A 21490-nucleotide genomic window follows, 5' to 3' on the forward strand; every position below is an offset into this window, starting at 1 on the left:
ATTTGAGACAGTGCCAGAAATCCCTACCATAATGGATTACTGTTGACCACTTGATACAAATGCTGAGGCCTTAAACCTTAAAGCAGCCGGCTAAGCCAGGCTTAATGTTTGCTCATTTGTACTGGTGAGAGCTGTGGGACCAGTGCTTCTGAGAGGGAAGAGGATGATGCCAATCAGGCCTCATGCCAACAGGTACTCAGAGAGCTCAGGGCTGCATTCAATAGGAAAAGCGCCTCTAGCAGATACTTATGGGGAATCTCTGCACTCTTCATAGAGAATCCCAAACTGATGAGTTTGAGCTTAGTTTACCAGCTGTGGAAGAGGCAGCTTAGTGCAAAAATCTCTAACCAGTTAGCAGCTGAAATTTAAATCTTTTTACGCTTGAGGCGCTGTTGTTAATTCCCAAACAATTAAAGCTCTTGTCCTCGTATTAGTTGGAATAAGTTACAAATAAATACATTAAATTACAATTTTCAGCTTTATTGCCAAGTATGCTTACACATACAAGGAATGTGTCTTGGTGACAGGAGCTTCCAGTGTACAACAATACAAACAATACTAAAAACAGCAGCAAGACATTGATAATTAAAACAAAAAAGAGAATAAAAAATAAATAGTTATACATATACGTTCATACACTCACCTTCATACATACCCACATACACACATGTAGTGCAAATCTATTACAATGGTTAATGGTGATGTTTGTAAGAGTGAATTGCAGCTAAATATATACAGTATGCAAAGCTCTCAAATACAGTTAAAGTTAACTGACTTTTCTCTTTTTCATGAGCAAAATAAAATGTACCTAGTACACACTTTGATTGCTGAACAAAACACAAAAGCTTGTTGTCAGTAATATGTCCTATGAAATCTGTTTTATTTTATTACAAATTCCATTTTATTAAATTTTTCAAATTTAGTTTTGCATTTTATGTTTTCCCAAATTCTGTGTTTTAAAGTTTAATACAATTTTATCATCAAACAATTCTGATTAAATTAATTTTTAGAACTTTAATAAAATGAAATCAGAATCAATTGCTTTTTATAACATACCATTACATAATTTTTTTATCAAATGAAGTGCTTCTATACAGATATTCACAGCACAATCCAAAATACATGCAAGTTATTTTTGTCAAAAACAGTGCTGCATAGAATAATAGTATTGATGAAATCATTGCTAAACTTTTATTCAGAACAGAAGCACTGTTGCTTGTGAGTTAGGCTATTGCTTAAATATAATGTTATAGTTAGTCATATAATATTATTATTATTATTATTACTGCTACTACAACTTTGAATATTACAGTTTACTGTATAGTAGTGATATATTTATGTGACAATTTCTAGATTCAATCTAGTTAAACTGAGCTTTAATTTTGATGGAAGCTTTTATAGTTTTTGATTTGTTTTTTATGGTAACTTCTCACTTCCGGATAAACAGTTCTCTATGTAGTTTAATGTGTTTTTTCTGTCATCTGCAACACAGTGTGTGCGTGATGATAACGATCAGACACCATTTAGCCTTGAAAGGGACCAGTGCAGTGTTATCCGTGTATAAGATCCTGGCTTCTAACATTGATTTTGAAGCACACAGCACATGCAGACTGTATATTTATTTAAATAAATCACAGCCTTTTTTGGTTTAATCATCACACTAGGACAGACATTCTCAAAGTGTGGGGCACGCCTCCCTAGGGGGGCACTAGAGCATGTCAGGGGAGGCCTGGAGAGTGGTAAAATAAAGTATTAAATTATTTATATATATATATATATATATATATATATATATATATATGAGCTTAACCATTATATTATATTTAAAACATTATTTAAACAGTGTTTAAATCTGTCTGAAACAGTCTGAAAATAACAGGCAAAAAAAATAAATGTTTATCAAGAATCTTTGTGAAGATTCTCTGATATTTGTCAAGCCCGCCAATAAAGCAGACGTGATGTAGTAGTCTGAAATTATAATGGAGCGGTTTCTGAGACCACCAAATTTGAATCCTTCAGGTTCAAACCCAAAAGACGACGATAGGATGAGCAGTAGGGATGCACCGATCTGAGACCTGGATCAGTATCGGCTCCGATACTGAAGCTTTTAGACGGATCGGGTATCAGTCTGACGAGCCCGATCTAAATCTGATACTCTGTGATAGGCATGTTCTTTACTGTCAAGCTCCAAAAATTGTATAAAAGAACCATTAAAACACCATTAAAGCAGTTTATATGACTCGTGGATTTTATTCAAAGCCAATTGAAGACGTGTGATAGCTCTGTGAATCACAAAAAGCTGTGTTTAATAAGTAAATATATAGCGTCAGTGAATGCCGCTGCTCTGTTTACACACACACTCGTGCCTATTTTTAGCCTTCACAGCGGTGTGCAATATTTGAGCGCTACTAACGAACCACATCTCAGATGTAGATGCTCAAAAGTTTGGTTCACTTATAATCTGCATTTAGAGGTACATTTTACCACAATTTGAATAAGGAGCGAATTAAACAACTGTCAACTTGCCTACAAATGGACACATACAGAACGTCCTGGAGAGTTTAGAATGTCAAAATAAAAGCGTGAGGGTTTAAAAAGTGCACGATTTAAATATTTTATTGTTGTGTTTAAAATTAAAAGTCAATAATAATAATAATAATAAGAATAATAATAATAATAATAATAAAAACAAATCATTATTATTATTGTCATCATAAGTATTTGTTTACAATAGTTAAGTTGAATGGGTTCCAAAAAATAACTGTGAGAATGAAAAGTGGACTGATGTCTTACAACTAAATTGAACAAAAAAGATGCAAGTTGAAACATTTTTGGAAGAAAAAAAGGGCAAAAATAAAACACTGGTTTATTTTCTACTGAAGACTGGAATTACTGTTAATTTTGCAGCTACATTATGCAGTATACTAGTTAATAATAATTTGTTTCTTAATAAACTATATGTTTATATTAACATAATGTGTAGTTAGAGGTTTGTGTTTCTTTACATATTAAAGAGTACTCCCAATTAGTTCCACACAATAATGTTAAGATATTCTAAACTGATTAAGCAAAAAAACAACACTGGTATCAGATCAGGATCTGTATCGGCCGATACTGAGATTTCCGATATCGGAATCAGACCGGAAGAGAAAAAGTGGTATCGGTGCATCCCTACTGAGCAGTATTTTAGTTTAGGATTTAGTCTACAGGATCAGTTGATGCACCACGACCTTTGTGTCATTTCTCAGGAGATTTTGTATGCGACCTGCTAAACGCAGACACCTTGACGCCAAGCCTGTTGAGGTAGCGGGAAAACCTCCTGAGTTTTTCCAAAGAAAACTTCAAGCCTTTCAAGTTCAGAAAAAAGTTGTCTGAGAATTTGTCAAATTAAACGTAAAGGCCACTGGAGCTTCATATCACATTGCCAAGGCGGGCAAAGCACATAACATCAGAGAGACATTGATTCTGCCGTCAGCCAAAGATATGTGTTCCTTGATGGTAGGAGAGGCAGCGGCTTCTAAGCTTGATCCTATTCCACTCTCTGACAACACAGTGGGTCAACGAGTCTCTGACATTGCACAGGATGTGAAGTAGCAAGTGTTAGACAGGATCCGGCACAGCCCATTTTTTGCACTCGAGATCGACAAATCCACTGATGTGGCCATATGTGAAAAACATGGACATTCAAGAAGAGTTTCTATTCAGTAGTCCTTTGCGCGCACACACACACACACTCACACTCCTTCTGACTGGTTTGGCTGAGATGGACCGTTATTGGAATGGGCATTTAGGTTATACTGCTGAGTTATGTATCAGAATAAACCTTAAGTAAGGTACATTTTTGTTAATTTGAAGAGGCCAGGGTGTTCTTCTGGGACTTTTTTCTGTATATAGTAAGATAAATTGGTGCTACATCTGTGTACAAATAATACATTGGGTATTATTATAGTTATGATAATAGATTATTCAATTTTGTATTCACTGCATTAAATAAGCAATTAAATGTTAACTTTGCTTTCATGCTTAATTCTTAAATATTCGCGTTGTACCATTTTAAATTTTTTCACAACCCATAGTGGAAAGTAAGTATTTAGTGACCGTTCAAAAATGGTTCAAACCCCCATGGTTCTGTCAGGGAGACAATTAACTTTGTGTCACCTATGAAAGATGTAGTGCTTTGATTAGCCTTAACATGCTGCTCTAATGCTGAATTGACCTGGAATCACTGAAGAAACTCTTTTTAGCTTGCTATTGCATACATGGTCTCTCTCCTCTTGCCTGTTCTCTCTTTCTCACTTTCTGCCTTGTGTCCTCCCTCTCTGACACTGTCTTCTCTAATGTAATATCCTTGTTCTGGTTTTGCGGCGGCTTCTTTGACTCATGTTGGCCATGCAGAAGAAGGTGTCGTAGCTCTGACAGTCTGCTCTGAGTGTCTCATGCAGACCTACTCCTCTCCGCCTGGGGCGCAGAGCCAGGCTTATTTGTCATCTCCAGTGGAAGCGCTTTTCACTATTTTTCCCAGCAGCCTACTCAGAGCTGTGAGCAGAATGGCTACAGGACCGGCCCCTTCATTACAATGAATCACACAGTACAGAACACTGCTCAGAGAGACAGAGCGTATTTCCTGGGAGATGACTCTAGATATGCGGATCCAGTATGGCAAGGTTATATTTTCATAAGCATGTGTGTAGGAATGCATGCTTTGTTTGAAAGACAGTACAAGGCTTCTGTGTGGTTATGCTATTTAAAGGTGAAGTATGTAATTTCTGTGCCACTAGCTTCACTAAATGTAATTGCGATAATAGTTACTGCCTATGTTTGGAATAACATACACTAGCTACTCTTTTTAATTATGCAGTGTATTTTATGTATGCAATGCATAGGATACCCGGATGACCTACAGAACTACATTTGCATTAAACAACAGAGGACACTGTGTGGAATACTGTATCTAACAATGCAATGCACTCGATGTGACAAACTTGAAAAATGTTGTGTGACAACTATGTAGCAAACTACTTTTTAAAAACGTTTATAGTGGAATAATTCCTATTGTTTCACTGTCTATTTTTAAAAAAATATGCAGTATACAGTGGATATTATACCGTTTTAAGTTAGTAATAAGCTAGCATCCCATTCCGTACATAGCCACTTTTTCAAACCGGTATCAAGAACACTTCAATTATAGTCACGGCCCAACCACACCATTGGTTTAGCCAGTGTTGCTATTTTGGGATGCTCAAACAAACAGAGCAATGTTTTGGTTGTGCCACAGAGTCACATTGTTTACATTTTTCTGGGAAATCAACCTACGAATGACGTACTTACTGCTATACCAGCTTACTATGCAGATACAACTGTAAGTATTTTAACAGAGAAAAAATTACACAGTTCTGTTAAAAGAAAAGGCCAGATTATGCAACAAAGGAAAATACAAGTTCTTTCTTTTGTTCTGTCTGTCTGCCTGTCCTCAGTTTCCAGTGTCAAGAATAACTATTCACTTTGCAGAGGTGATCAAAGCCCAGAGGCAGTTTTCACTCAATCTGCCTAATATCCAAATCAATTTTAATTCAGTTTGGTTCAGCTCAGCCTCCACCTCAAGCAAGACAGCACAAGGTGACAGAAACCAGATAAAAACACCCTGACAGTAAGGTAGAAATCTTTGGAGATACCATGGCTTAAAGAAACTTTCTATTAAGACCTTTGAATTGTGGATACATGTGATTTATGCATCTTGAAAAAGTCTCGTTCTAGACTTTTCCCTATTGATGATTTGGTTGCCATATCATAAATTCTTGTTCTGTCACAAATTGTTCAACATTTAGCGCATGGCTTGGTGATTGAGATAGCTCTTTATAATACCATTTTACCCTACTATTCTGTAGAATATAGAGTGCATGCATACTTTACAAAATTTCTGTAATTGGTATGAAATACACAGATAACCTACTGTGTTTACTAAAATGGATAGTATGCAATTGAGCAGTGGTTCTCAACTGGTTTTGCTTCGGGACCCAGATTTTACATTGGACATCAAGTGGGACTCAACGTAGTAAAAAACATAACCTGTATTTAATCTAGCCTGGGTTGCATTTTCATTTATCTTGCATAGATTTGTTCATGGTTTTCAAGTCTAAGGGCATGAATCAAGTAACATACAGGAAGCTTTCTCTCCCCCCTTTTAAAAGGTGGTGAGCCCATTTATTATTATAAGCAAATTATATTTATTATCTAGTTTATTTTCTTTAACAGAACATAGGAGGACAAATTGTCCATCATTTTTCCATAAGTCTTCGAGCTCCAGACTTTAAAGCCCATAATGTACTTCCCCTTATATTTACAGAACAATGCCATATATAAGGTCAATGTAGCTTGTCTTTCTAAAAATATTAATCAATTATAGTATTTTTATGAAAAATTAGTAGCCTAAACACAATTATAATTTTTAACTACAACTGCCACTGTTGCAATAAAAATGAGGTCTATTCGATTATAATAGAGGGAAGCCTGGATGACGTGTCTGCGCTACAAAGATTCAGTAGAGAAGATAAGATGAGAGAAATATTTAACGCGTATAAAGCGCAGAATGCACTTGTACAGTACTCAGAGCCCACTGCTCTGAGTAATGTATCCTAATGCAGTGCACTCAAGTTGACTCAATTTCCAGTGTGACGAATGGATGGGAGTTGGACCTAATATCAGCCGTGACTTTTTAGATATCTTTCTTGACTCGTTATTTGATCTGACTTCCAAAAGTGAACACATTTTACACAAAATTGAATTGTAAAAATGGTATAATATGCTAAATAACCATAATTCCAAAATGATAACTGCTGTCACTCTCTGAATGCGTGATGAGGTCATAGCAACGAAGCATACTACTGTTTGAAACATTTATTATTACATAATGTGTTGCATCTCACAAAAATATATTTTATATTTTAAATATAAAAAAGCCCTGTTTCACCCCAAAATAAAAAATAATTTTACTTTGCAAAGAAAAGGGAGCCTATTTTTAGGACCCTTCATATTTTTTCCAATGTGACATTATTTTTATGACTGAATCGCATTTCCCCCCATTTCCTTAAAGCCGTTACATGTTTACTTTCTGCTCAGACTGTTTTTAAGATTCAGGAGTGCATGCACACGCTGTATATGAGGATTCGATATGGATCACTGGCATTGGTTCAGTTTGATTGAGTAGCCTGTAGACAGTCACAGTGATTGATGGAGCTGCTCTCTGTCGTTTGGGAAAGGTCAGAGTTGGGTTTCAGTGTCCATGCTGCATACCTTAACCAGCTCACGAGCTCATCTTCTGTGTCTACTCTGCACATGGGACCATCCCTCCTGTCCCTCCTCCCACCCACATCCTGTAGGAGCTCTATGTGAATCATCCCAAAGTGACCCTGCTCAGCTACCCAGGGAGTGACGTCAGGTAAAGGTCAGCACCTAGGAAGGTGACCCCTGCAACCCTGGAGCAAAGGGTGAAGTAAAATTTGCTGACCTTCTGCTGGGAGAAGCAAGTTGTTAGGTGTTACATATGGTTAGAGATAGATTGAAATTGATGTCTGTGTTTGAAGCCTGTTCAAGTTTATGAACACAGGACAACAAGAAATAGACTTTCACCTTATAATTACGTTTGTTTTTTTTTTTGTTTTTTTTAGCATTATCAAGTTTATTAGATAATGATCAATTATACATTTTGTTGAAGCAAACTGTGTGGTGTTACATTTTAGGGGTGTGCTAAACTACATTTTAGACTAGTTGTGTGGGTTGCCTGAACTAGGGCAGAGAGTAAAGCTAAAACTAGAATATATCAATATTTTTAAGCTTTTTGCAGTTATTTAGTATATAGAGTATATTTGGATTAAATGTATTTATATCTCTATTTAAAGCTTGTATATATCTGTATCTGGTTTAAAATGACTTAACCTCTTCAACTCTGGAGCATTTTTGGGCTTTTGCCTGCACTTTTCAAAAGCCAGAAATTGTACTCACAGATGTACTCGCCTATAAACAGTCAGTCAAATTTTCGGTTCACCCACTACCCCCATTATTTCATCGAATCTCTCGTCCTCTGAGTGGACTAGAAGCTCAATCAAAGGGTGATCTTTTTGTTTTGTTTTTCCATAAGACGAACTATAATTTCAACCAAAGAGCCAATGTAGCCAATTAGATTAAAAATGTTGATTGTAAGAATTATAAAAAGTATTTATTAGAACTAAAGTATTTTATGACACTCCTAATAGTTGACTTACAGTTTTTTCTATTTAGTCCCAGTAGTTTCTCAAGCTTCTGTTGGTATGCTGCTACTGCTGCTATTACTACTACATGACATCTAGGAACAACATTTGAACACATGGAATTTGCTTCCTGAATTCAAATTCATAAACTCAAGTGGCAAATCCAACACTGATTAAAGTGCGGTCTTGTGTGTGGCACACATGCTCTGGACATGTTGTGCTTTAGTGCTCATGCGGGAAAGGCATTTGTCAGTGTCCTGTCTCCCACCCCAATAATTACCTGTCTCCTCTCTACTGTCTTTATTTTTATCATCTTTGTCTTTATCTTTTTTATACTGGGGTTTGAATTGGGGTTCAAGAGTGCATGCTGTCATCGAAGTAAAAGGGGAAATGCTTGTGATGCTAATATCATTTGTATTGGGGGAAACTGTTTTAGAAATATGCAAAATAGAAAATGTTCACAAACTGACTTTTGAACCCCCTGTACTGTATGTATTTCACTGTTCACGGGAAGGATCAAAGATACGCTCTGACAGGATAAAAACGTGTCTTGAAAATAGCACTTTATTATTTCCATGTAGTGCTCACTTACTAGCTTCTGGACTATGAAGCCAGTGGAAAATCAGGTCAGATTAGGGTGTGTTATTGGTTTTAAATTTCATGTGTGTCCTCCCCAACCGAACCCTTATTCTTTCATTTTAACCATTAAGATGTACAGTTACATATGCTAGTTGTCAAACAGTCTCTCACATGAGGTTTTGAGAGATATCTGTACCTGTCCACATGAATGGTGCAGAGAGATGTCTATTGGACTGAAGCCTGGTGAAAGGAAGTGAGTGTGTTCAGGTTTGATTGGGAGAAAGAGCACGACTATATGGGGGAACTTCACTAAGAATGATATTTGCCCGCTGATAGCACAGTTTATTTGCACACACTGTCTGTGTTGTTTTAGTGCCCAGTTTGTTAAAGGAATCATGCAAATCAGGTAATGCACAAAAGCCCATAAAACATTCAGAATGCACACGTTAAAGGGCGGTCACACTAGGCTTAAAGCATGTGAATTTTTTTGGCACAACGCAATGGAATAGGATAAGATATCACGTGGGGAGGGCTTCTGGTGTAAGTTAATAATACATCACAAATAACATAATATTTTATTAAAAATGTTTAAATATATTGTCTGCTCACTTTCTTGCAACAATAAATCACACAGTTTTAAAATATGTATTGAGCCAATAGGTCAACGTATAAGATCTTCTATTGGTCACGTGTCCTCTAATCATATGGATTCGTGGTTCAGAGTTAACCAAACTTGAACTTTCGATACGTAGCATAGTACAAAATTCTAATACGCGTGTAGTGTGACCGACCCTTTCCTTGCATTAATCAATAGCTTTGAGTTTTGTGAATAAGGCGCAATCTGTACTTAGTCTAATTTACATAGAAAGGATGTGTTTTCGCTCTGAAAAGAATGACTATTCATTAAGACGGGTTTTTGCGCTGAAATAATGTGAACAAATGTAGTGCAACCGTGTAGTGAATACGCACCTATGTGTTTCAGTGTCCGTGTGGCCCTGGACGTTCCTCCTAATCAGAGAGACTGAAAAAGAGCCAGATAAAAGTGTGCCTGATAAACAAGTGTGCAGCTCCCACATTTCTGTGATGGATGATGCAAGAGAGAGGAGATCCTTCTCCTCTGGAGAGAGACGAGAGAAGGCCTGTGACTGCCAGGGTGCTCGGTGGTTCAGAGCAGGGCTCCCGGAGCACCTTGGGAAATGACATATTTTTGCAAGCAATCGATAGTCTTCTCTCCGGCAGCCTAACTTACCTCCTGTGGTTGCTCAGGCTATTAATCCCAGGCACTGTAATTTCCTCCTGAAAGCTCCTAGAGGAGCAGACGTGAGTGGAGTGAGCTCTAAACGGGAGCCTTTAGAGGCCAAAGTGCAGCTGACATGAGAGGGATTTGTCTTCTAAAGTTTTCCCTCACAAATAATGCACTCTGCGAGCTCACAAACAAGCTTTAATGAATGTGCTGTAGACAAATTGCACCATAACAGCGAGGAAATGAGAGTTGCACCTCTTGCTTCCTGTCCTCGTCTCCTTCTCTCTGATTTTCTCTGTTTTGTCTCGTTTCCTTCTATTGATGTTTCTCTTGCCATCTACTGTTACGCATCCTTTGCTCAACAATATTGATGATTCCAAGATATTTTGTGCTGGTCCAATGTGTGAAAATATTGGCAGGGCCCCACTGCAAAAACATTATTATGTTTTTTTAAACTATGTATTTTTTATCTTTCAAAAAATATATTTATATTTTTAACCTTACATTTTCTTTAACCCCCAAATGTTTTTCTATATAATTGATTAAGATTTTAATTTGCAATAATAGCTGGAAACAATACAACAAATATGTAACTCCATGAAAATGAATTTGTATACTTGAGATATTAATTACTATGAGAAATTGTTGTATGGTGCAAAACAATACTGATTTGTTTGATGCTTTCAAGACCAGAGTCATTCTTCTATGCTTGACAGCTAGATGACGTTTCTTTGGTGACACTGAGCACTCGCTGAGCACTTTATTAGGAAGACCTGTACACCTTATTCATGCAATTATATAATCAGCCAGTCGTGTGGCAGCAATCCATAAAATCATGCAGATATGAGTCAGCAGCATGAGTTAATGTTCACACCAACCATCAGAATGGGGGAAAAATGTGATCTTAGTGATTTTGACACTGGCATGATTGTTGGTGCCAGATGGGCTGGTTTGAGTATTTCTGTAACTGCTGATCTTCTGGGATTTTCACGCACAACAATCTCTAGTGTTTACTCAGAATGGTGCCAAAAACAAAAAACATCCAGTGATGGGCAGTTCTGTGGATGAAAACGCCTTGTTGATGAGAGAGGTCAACTGAGAATAGTCGGGAACTTTGAGGACCATAGTGTTACTAATAAAGTGCTCAGTGAGTGTATTTATATCACAACAACAATGTATAGTACATTACAGAAAATCAAATGGTTATGTATGCTAGGCATAAAAACATATGTACATGATCAGTGGACGTAAGGCAAGGTAGCAATGGCCTGATAGGGCAAGTAATGCAGTTCTGTCAACTGGCAAGGAATGTTCTTACACACCATCCTTATTGTTGAGCCCTGCTTTCAACACCAACACAGTAACTGGTGGTAAGAAAGAGTTGGTAAAAGTGAGCAGTTGTGCTGTCTTATGTCAGAGGTCTTTGGGTAGTTCCCCTCCTAAAACTTTTACAGTTCAAGAATCATGTCTCCTGCAGTCAGCTCAACTTCCCTTTCTGTTGCACACCGTTGTCATTTGTGGTATATTTCATCAACAGTGACACTTGGAATAAATCTGTAATGGAAACTGCAAAAGTATGTGAAATGGCCCATACGAGATCATGTGCACCATGAATTACTGTGTGGATGCAGTCTGATAAAGTTACGTACTCATCTGAAAAGGTTTATACTTCAACACTGAGCTCTAGTCTAGGGCTGGGTATAGTCCTATACTCTACCTCTATATGATACACATCACAATTCATATGTCATGATTCAATACATCATGATCCATCATGATACCACTACTGAGAACTTTACTTCATGGAAAAAGTAATCACATTACTCATTACTTTTATTTTACTTTCTAAACAATTTGTCACAATACTATGAAGTGGTGAATTTGCATTAAAACTTACAAATTATACACCACCCAATCACATACACTTAATAAAAACGCTTTGTTTTCCACGTGAATAATATTATTTACGTAATTGTACACAAGTTTTTATCTTACCGAACATGATGCAGCAAACAAAAAAATACATTTTGTCCTGTTTAAACAATGTGCTGTGTGTTATCTGAACTGGTATGATATTGGTGTTGTCATGGTAGCAGCCACTGATGTTTTGTCTTTATCTTCCAGGATGGCTACTACTCGCACCGGCCCAAGGAGAAAGTCCGTGTGGACAGCAACAATGAGAATTCTGTTCCTAAAGACTTTGAGAATATAGACAACAGTAATTTTGGGGTGCGATCCCAGACGCAAAGACAAGTGCCCGGCAAGCACAAACAAAGCCTGCTTGAGAAGGCCCACGCACAGCCAATCCTGAGCAAGAGCTCCAATGAAGTTATTCAGTATGCTCACAACAAAGGCATCTACAATCAGACACGGACAGAGCTTCACCAGAGGGTCAATCCGACACTCCGCCCACAGCAGTCCCAGCAGCACAGGCACCACTTCCAGCAGACCAAGAGATCAGCCATGCCCACCGCAGACATCAAGTACGACCAGCCGCCCAAATGCGAGATCAGCGGCAAAGAGGCCATCTCCGCACTTTCTCGTGCCAAGACCAAGGAATGCCGGCAGCAGATAGCTGAAGTTTATTGCCGTCACAAAGAACGGCAGCTCATGCCTGAGAAGGTCACTCGTTACTGCCCCTTAGAGGGTGAGTACACTCCCTTTAAACAACATATACAGTGTCAACGTGATGTAATTTGCTATTGGAGCAAAGCAGTTTCAATACGGATAAGGACAGATAATAATCATCAACTTGCACTGGGTGCAAGTTAGGTGCTAGGTGATTATAGCTATATATCTCTCAATTTATTGATTTTTAACAATATTTGATATATATCTTGATATTTATGTATTTTGAAAGAAGAGGAACCGTCATTTTAATCAAACAGCCATTGTAACCATTGTAGCTAAAATATAGTAAAAATATAGTTAGAAATAATCAAAGTATCGTTTCCCGCTGTTTTTCACTAAATAAACAATATATTAAGAATATTTGGTAAATCTCTTTATTTTACAGTGTCCTTGTTTTACATATTACATTTATAGACTATAGTAATAACAGTAAAGTATGCATAATTACATGTAACTAACCCTAATCCAAGCCCTAACCCTAAACCTATAGTAAGTACATGTTGTTAATTAATATTACTCAGTTCTTTCTTGTGTAATTACACTGTAACAAGGACACTCAAATAAAGTATAACCGAATATTTAATTATTAGCATTTTCAAATGTATTTACAGTTCAATTCAGTTTATTTGTATCAAAACTTTTACAATATGTGTTGTTCCAAAGCGGAAAATTAAAAATAAAAAAGTACATCTAAATACAAAAAGAAATTAATATATTCATATATTTTCACTTTAACAATTTAATACATAAAAAATGCCACTAATGTAAAAAAAAAAAAATAAACACACACACAAGCAAATCATTGAATCTTTGAGAGTTATGAATCGATTAATTGAAACAGATATGAAATTGAATCAGCCTTGCAGCATTTGTGCTACTTAGTTTAACTCTGATATGCTACTAAAACATTTATCTCAATGCTCTCATATTTGTAAGTCACGAAGCAATAAAGGATCGCAAAAATAGTCTGACACAAAAAGCGCATTAAAATCATTGAGATATTCACAATGTTGCTCAATTTTAGCAAAATCAATACAAATATATGGTGAATATTCAGTGTATCACCCAGCCATAACTGGCATGGAGGGGAACATTAGCTGGGGTTTATTGGAATTTAAGATAAATAATGCTCAAAGTAATTATGATTTTTATGGATTAATTGCCATTCTGTCTTTGGAGATTTATAGAAGTAGTGCATTAATAGTCACAGGGCTTGTAAAAACAATCAGAGACAGGCTGGAAATTAGATTCTAGATTTTTTACACAAGGTTAAATGCTTGTAATTGCTATGCGGTGTCTTTTTTTATCTCTTTCCATCTCCCAAAGCTGACTATAGAAAACATACTGTATTCATGCAATTATGCAGTGCTTAGTCATCTGCACACGAATCAGGACTATGGATGCGTTCAAATAGAACAGTGACAGATCTGCTCAGGGCTCCGAGCTGCTGCCCAGAGAAGCTTCCAGAAACTAAAATGGGTTTTGACAGATATGACAGGGACATCACCACAGAGACATGAGTCTGGGAATATGCGGAGGGTGTGGGGGGGTGGGGTGGTGCAGAATGCTTCTATTTTCGACAAATACAGTAGACTGACCAAGCCACATGGATGGCATTTGTATATATTTATAACCTTTAAACGCATTATGCGGTAACCGACGAAGTCTTTGATGGCAAACATGTGAGTGGTTTGCCACAATGATGCCAATTAGCAGAGCAGCAACATACGTTTGAAGCAAACAGCAGGTTTTTAATGGAACTTTCTTGGATGAATGAGTTTTGAATTGTGGTCCAGGCTGTCGGTCATGTGTAGGTAGGAAACTGCATATTTTTTTGCACTTTTTCTCTGCTGATTGTGGGGGGGCGAATCTGTTGTATACTGCGTAAAGGATTTGAAAACATTTTAAAATGTATTAAAGAAATAAAATAAAAATTCTGCCATAATTGATTCGCCCTCTAAGCCAGAGCTGCTCAACTTCGGAAAGGTCAGGGGCTGCAAAGCTGGATCCTTGTACCCTTGAGGGCTACACTCTTAATTTTTTATAAATTTGTATGATTTTATATATAATATATATATAAAATGATAAGCTTTATAAGTAACATTTTTGAAGTAAGAATGTTGGAATGTTAGTTAATGGGATAGTTCATCTAAAACTTTTAATTATCTCATCATTTACTCACCTTCATGCCATCCCAGATGTATATGACTTACTGTCTTACGGTTTCTGCTGAAGACAAATTATGATTATTTAGAACAAATATCTCAGCTCTGTGGATGAAAGACAGATCAATATTTAAGTCTTGGCTTTTTTACTATAAATCTCCACTTTCAAGTGTGAAAGTAAAACTAAATAGACGCAACACGTGACTTACAGATGTTAAAGTGGAGATTTATAGTAAAAAGGACTTCAATATTGATCTGTTTATCACCCACACTTATCATATCACTTCTGAAGACACATTTAACCACTAGAGTCTTATATGATTTATTTTATGCTGCTTTTATGTGCTTTTTGGCACTTCAACTTTCTGGTCATCATTCACTTGCATTGTACTGACCTACAGAGCTGAAATATTCCTCTAAAAATCTTCATTTCGGTTCTGCAGAAGAAAAAGTCATACACATTTGGGATTGCATGAGGGCGAGTAAATTATGAAATTACAATTTTCATATTGGGGTGAAAGTTTTAGTAATAATTTTAAACATAAGGGGTGTAACAGTTTGATTTTCTGATAGGCCTATAGATCAGTTCTGTTGATTGACAACTAACAAACACCATGGGTGTTTAACATCACACACCAGAGATGTGTTCAAAAGCAAGAGCGATATATCCAAAATTAGCACCAAATGTCCTTCAGTGACAAGTTATAAAGATTTGTTCACCCCTTTAGTGTTTTGCACCGTCACTGCCGAAAAAACTGTTGTTATTTTTTTCTTGTAAATATGTCATGACGAGTACATACCTCTGATGAGCTATTCAAGTGATCGGATAGATCACTTGCGCCGTGTTGAGTAACTCCGACCACCGCTCTCATAACATCAGCCATGCTTGATATTATTTGTTTTTGTTTTACTATTAATTTGCAACATCCTCTTGCAGTTGAAATCCCTCTCTAACGTTATTCAGCAATGTAGAGAACTAGTGTAAATCCTCATAAAAATGTACAGGTCGCTGATAAATATATATCCGATGAAGATATCATAACGCGGGCTGCAAATGGTTGCTCGAGGGCTGCGTGTTGAGTAGCACTGCTCTAAGCCCACTAGGGCTGGGTGAAAGGACTATGTAATCGGATATCAACAATCTCTTATAAATCTTCCGATGCTTTTTTTGACACTCATTGACAGATGATGATCCACAATATTGGTTAAATGGCAAAACCATGGATCTGGGAAGTCAGCAGGGGTGTATAGTAATGAATGACAAATAATGAGAAAATCAAATCACGCATAGAAAACTTAAACGGTAGCTGTAGATCTGCCACCAACTGCTTTGGATGTGGAGGAACTGCCTCAAACAGCAATTCAACATCAATACCTGAACATCCATGGCCGCACCTTCACTGTGAAGAAGGCCAAATGCTTGATCATGTCTTGAGTTTATCTTGCTCAAGCCAGTTGAGATGTCAGAGTTAATTCTGCCTCTAATATGAACAAAAATATTGAGATAAATTTCATATTTCTGCTTTCTAGACTCTCTGTATCTTTAATGTAACCTGTAAATTAGCTATCAATCAGTGAGATTATTGGATTGCTGTGAGAAATGTATGTAATGTTAGCAATAAGGCTGGGAGATGAAACAATCTCGATATTAATCAGGAAAAAAAAAAGTATATCGATGATAAACTTTGGAGTAATTTTTGGGGCGTCAACAACAGCCTCAAGTGCTGCTTTGACCTCCATGAAAAGTGCCGGGCAAGAAAAGAGAGATGTTAACATTGCAGCCTTGTATTTGGAGAAGAGAAACAAAATCCTGACAATGACTTTGATAGATTCACTGCAGAAAGTATTAAGAGGACTTGTTTATGGTAACGTTCTTGATAAGTTTTAAGGTCTCTGGATGCTCAGAAACAATGAAGTAAATGTTGACATGACACTAAACACATGACAAGTGCAATATGCACCAGGAACAACACTAATGCTTTCCTCCATAGAGTTAAATATATTCACCAACACTGATGCGATTCATGTTGAAGTCCCTTTAGAATATTACACCCTTGTCTGAAGCTGAAAGCATTGTAAAATTAGCCAATAAATGTAATTAACAACCCAGTGAATGGTGAATGAAATTCATTGAGAACTCCGGGAAACACAGGAATAGTTGAAGGGCAGGTTAGTCTACCCCATAAAGACAGAGGACACTGCGAGGTTAAGGTGCTGTAATTGCACTTATTAAAGGACCCTTATGCCATTCCCTGCCTCCGCCTAACCAAAGTCATCCAGGTCCTCATTTGGGGCCAGGAGTGTCCAGTCTCCATCACAGGGTCTGGGAGACCGGTGCAGTGTGAGACAGTAGCAACAGGCTCGGTTCTCAGATTATAGTCATTACCCCCTTCTTGGCCCATGTCTTCAGTCAGCCTGGCCTTGTGCCAAAACATAGTGCCTACAGTGTAATTTCATACGAGCTCTTAAAATTAACCTTGTGGCCTGTAATGAGTAATTCAGCTTGCCCTTCTTTAGAAGTGGCAGGCTATACCATGACATCGAGAGAGAGGCAGACCACCACATATGTTTTCTGTGAGTGTTTTTAGAAAGCCACAAATGACCAAGGCTCAGCCCTTGTGGTCGACTCAGAGCTATTTGCGAGCACTGAATGTATGTCTGAAAAAAGGTTGGAATGGTGTCTTATATCAGCCATTGTGGAGATGATATCACTTATATGCCAATAGGTGATCAAGTAGTGGACCGCTGCGGTTCTGGGTGCTGGCAATATAGCAGTGTCTCAGATGGATCTAGATGCCCTCAGCTCACTTTAAGTGTTGCAAAGGCTCTTCAGTTTCATCTGAGACCACTGAGAACACACTTGGTCTCAATCTGTCCCGATAGTGTTTATTGTTTTGGCTGTAATGCACCTTTCTGAGGTTTAGAAAGGAAGGGGTCAGAACACAGTGAAGTGCTTAAAGAACCAAACTGACACTGTAGCCTAAATGTGTTTTATGTCTACACATGCTAATTTAGGCTCGAGTCCATTTAACCAGTGCGTCTAGTGTGTGTGTGTGTGCAGGGGTGTAATGGTATTGAGTAACTGACTTTATGTCTGAAGTATTATTTTTGGGCATTTGTACTTTGTACTCCAAAACTATTGAAACTGATTACTTGTACGTTTGCTTAAATTACTTTTCTATGCGGATAAATCGTGTTTTTTCTCCTTACAATTTCAGTTAGACCTTCAATGTACAAAGTACATATTTCACTGGTCATCATGATGTAAATCTATCTTCTTAATTAAAATAAATATTTGGTCTGTCTTATCTGGGATTTTTACAAAACTTGTATTTAAAAAAAAAAAGCCTTGGGCTGGTCAATATGACTAATATATATATATATATATATATGATATAAAGTGTCCATTGATAGAGATTTTGCTATATTGTGTATATCGCAAAACTTCGATATCTATGTGTGCAATGTGTTCGTAGTGGGCAGGGCTTCGTGTGAGACCGAGAGAATTGGATGGACTGGACAGGGTTTTTCGACATTTAAAATTTCAGCAAATTCTATGATATTCATCTTCCGTTCAATGCTTTTATAAGCACTATACATGCTTTAGTGTTGCGTACACTTTCTCTGGAGCATGCAAGGGTGCACAAGTCCAGTAGAATTCCCGAAAATTGTGCTCCAGAGACAGGAGAGCGTAGAGCGAAACTCATTCATCCAAGAAATCAGGCTTCTCTCGATATTGCAGAGCAGACCATAAAACGTAAGTGACCTACTTTAATTATACAGAGTTTTTTACCTTAAAGCGCTATGAAGTTGAACATCTAAACATCTAGTCAGAGTGGTGGTGGTGTAGTGGGCTAAAGCACTAAACTGTTAATCAGAAGGTCGCTGGTTCGATCCCCACAGCCACCACCATTGTGTCCTTGAGCAAGGCACTTTACTCCAGGTTGCTCCGGGGAATGTCCCTGTAATAAGTGCACTGTAAGTCACTTTGGATAAAAGCGTCTGCCAAATGCATAAATGTAAATGTAGACAGCCCGACATTCTAACAACCACTGATGAGGAAAAAAGCTACAACACTTGTGTCATGTATCAAAATAAAGGGGTTTTTATCTAAACATCATCACCCTTACTAAAATTTGTTGTAAAAGGGTTTAAAATGGACAAGGAGGAGGCAAGAACCAGCTGAACAGTCAAAAGTAATATTTTAATAAGAACTTCAACAAAAAGACACAAACATAAACACACACACACACACACACTGCAGCGTCCAGCTGCATTTATCCCTCTCTTCAGCTGATTAGCCTGATTGGGGGACGGGTGTGCGTAGAAAAATTTCTAGATCGTGATATACACTCACTGAGCACTTTATTAAGAACACTGTGGTTCTAATATTGTAAAGTGCCTGACATGGTCTTCTGCTGTTGTGACCCATCCGCCTCAAGTTTTGACATGTTGTGCATTCTGAGATGCTATTCTGCTCACTAGAATTGTACAGAGTGTTTATCTGAGATACCGTAGCCTTTCTGTCAGCTTGAACCAGTCTGGCCATTCTCCATTGACCTCTCTCATTAACAAGACCTTTCCATCTGCAGAACTGCCACTCACTGGATGTTTTTTGTTTTGGGCATCATTCGGAGTAAATTCAGCAGTTACAGAAATACTCAAACCAGCCCGTCTGGCAACAACAATCATGCCATGGTCGAAACCACAACAATAGTCTTTGACCTAAAGCAATGCATTTTAGTTTGTTAGTTAGGCTACGTTATGACCATTCTTAAAGACGAACTTGACTCAAGTTTGAACATGGGCAGTGTTTATTTAGTGTCTATTATAACAATATAAGTCTAAAGAAACACTATAAAATGAGCTGAATGTCCAATAGTTTAACAATTTCAGGTAACGCAATGTTTCAGGATATAGTTTTCAGTATAATATTGTGTCTTAGAGCCTTATAGTGAGGAAAAGTGTGATTTAACAGATTGCATCGCAAAGAAGTTACTTAAATGAGAAAGTCTTTCATTTTATATCGGTCAGTTTCAAAAGCTAAAAGAAGAAATTATATTTTAAATACTGCTATCAGTTTACAATAAGGTTGTATATGTTATAATTGTTGTAATATATTCATTATTTCAGAATACCTTATGTATCAACTATTGTTAAAATATACAACCTTAATGTTAGGTGTAATTGGGCTACTACAGCTATGGTTATTTGTCCTTGCGAAGAGATGTTTCTTCAGTTACCACAACAATATTCTGTGGTCATTACTAAAATATATTGCTTTAGTGTGAATATGGTCAATCTATAAACTATAATTATATGAGTGTAAAAAAAAAACTATAAAACTAGCAGTTTTAGGATATATGTTTCAGCATGTGAAAATATTAAAATAATACATTGAGAAAATTCTAGTTAAATGAGGAAATCTTTTGATTTATATTGGCTAATTTCAAAACCTAAGACAATAGTTTACTTTTAAATACTGATAAACCTTTACAATAAGGTTGTGTATGGCAGAATTGTTGTACAAAAAAATTTATAAATAAAAAAAATGTCAGTATTCCTAATGCATCAACTAATGTTAATATGTATTTGATTAACACTTTACAAAAGTTTGTATAAGTAGAATTGGAAACAAGCGGAAATATGTTTGTTGTTTGTGCAGGCAAAGTGAATATGAATGTACAATGGGAGGAGGACTCAATGGAGACCGTGCCTGCTGTACCAGTGCGAATAGCCTTCATGTTGGTGGTGCATGGACGGGCCTCTCGACAGGTGCAGCGACTCTTCAAGGCTATATACCACACATCCCATTTCTATTACATCCATGTGGACCAGGTATGTATGTCATCACCACACACAAATATGAAAAGACATCAATGAATTCATTATGCTCCCATATATGCCATTGTACGACTTCTGAAAATAGTGGACAGCAGAAGAGAAATAGTTAGAATGGATAAGAGGAGCAGTGGGGGGATGTGAGGGCAAGAGAGAAGACCGGAGGATGCTGGTTAAACAGTGGCTCCAAACCCCTCCAATCATTCAGTAAGCTGTTTCAAAAGCTTGATGGAGGATTATTACAGAGCCATACTTCAGTGTCTTTCACACCATTTTCTCACACAGCTTGGCAAGTGATAGAGTGCGAACATGAAAGGCTGTTTGTTCGCACACACAGACGCACAAACACAACGATGCAACCCCCCCCTTAATTACATACATTCAAAAATACACTTAATGAGCCACTTGAATTTATGGCAGGAATTAATAGGGTGAGTATGCTGTCTTGTAATTTCAAAAGAGCAGGATAAAGAGCTGCTTTTCAATCAGTCCATCATCGTGGAGACAAGTTTTATGACTCCATAAAAAGAGCAGAGGAGTTAAAGGTGCGGGAATGGAATGGCGCCTACACACTAGAGAAAGCTTGGACTGCTCAGGAATGTGTAAGGTCTGTTTTGAGGATGTGGAAAGAGCTGGGACAGTTTGAAATAAAGCGGAAAATATGGTGAACTGAATTTATGAAAAAATCTGTACCAGCCTCTTTGAAATTCTCACTAGCAATGGTTGCCTACGTCAGAGTGCGTTGCAGCATAGTTAAAGCTGAAATGTGTCATTTCTGTGCCAGCAGA

At 37.3% G+C, this 21490-nt stretch overlaps 1 protein-coding gene across 1 annotated transcript in view; it reads left to right on the plus strand.

Annotated features, from left to right (window-relative positions):
* LOC127652262 (xylosyltransferase 1-like) overlaps positions 1 to 21490 on the plus strand; it is a 117218-nt gene that overhangs the window by 39169 nt on the left and 56559 nt on the right. Inside the window, exons 2-3 of the mRNA XM_052138401.1 lie at positions 12190 to 12712; positions 20527 to 20699. Of these exons, the coding sequence (XP_051994361.1) occupies positions 12190 to 12712; positions 20527 to 20699 (696 nt within the window). The remainder of the gene's footprint in view (positions 1 to 12189; positions 12713 to 20526; positions 20700 to 21490) is intronic.

This window comes from Xyrauchen texanus, chromosome 12, assembly GCF_025860055.1.
Source record: "Xyrauchen texanus isolate HMW12.3.18 chromosome 12, RBS_HiC_50CHRs, whole genome shotgun sequence".
NCBI classification, from domain to species: domain Eukaryota; kingdom Metazoa; phylum Chordata; class Actinopteri; order Cypriniformes; family Catostomidae; genus Xyrauchen; species Xyrauchen texanus.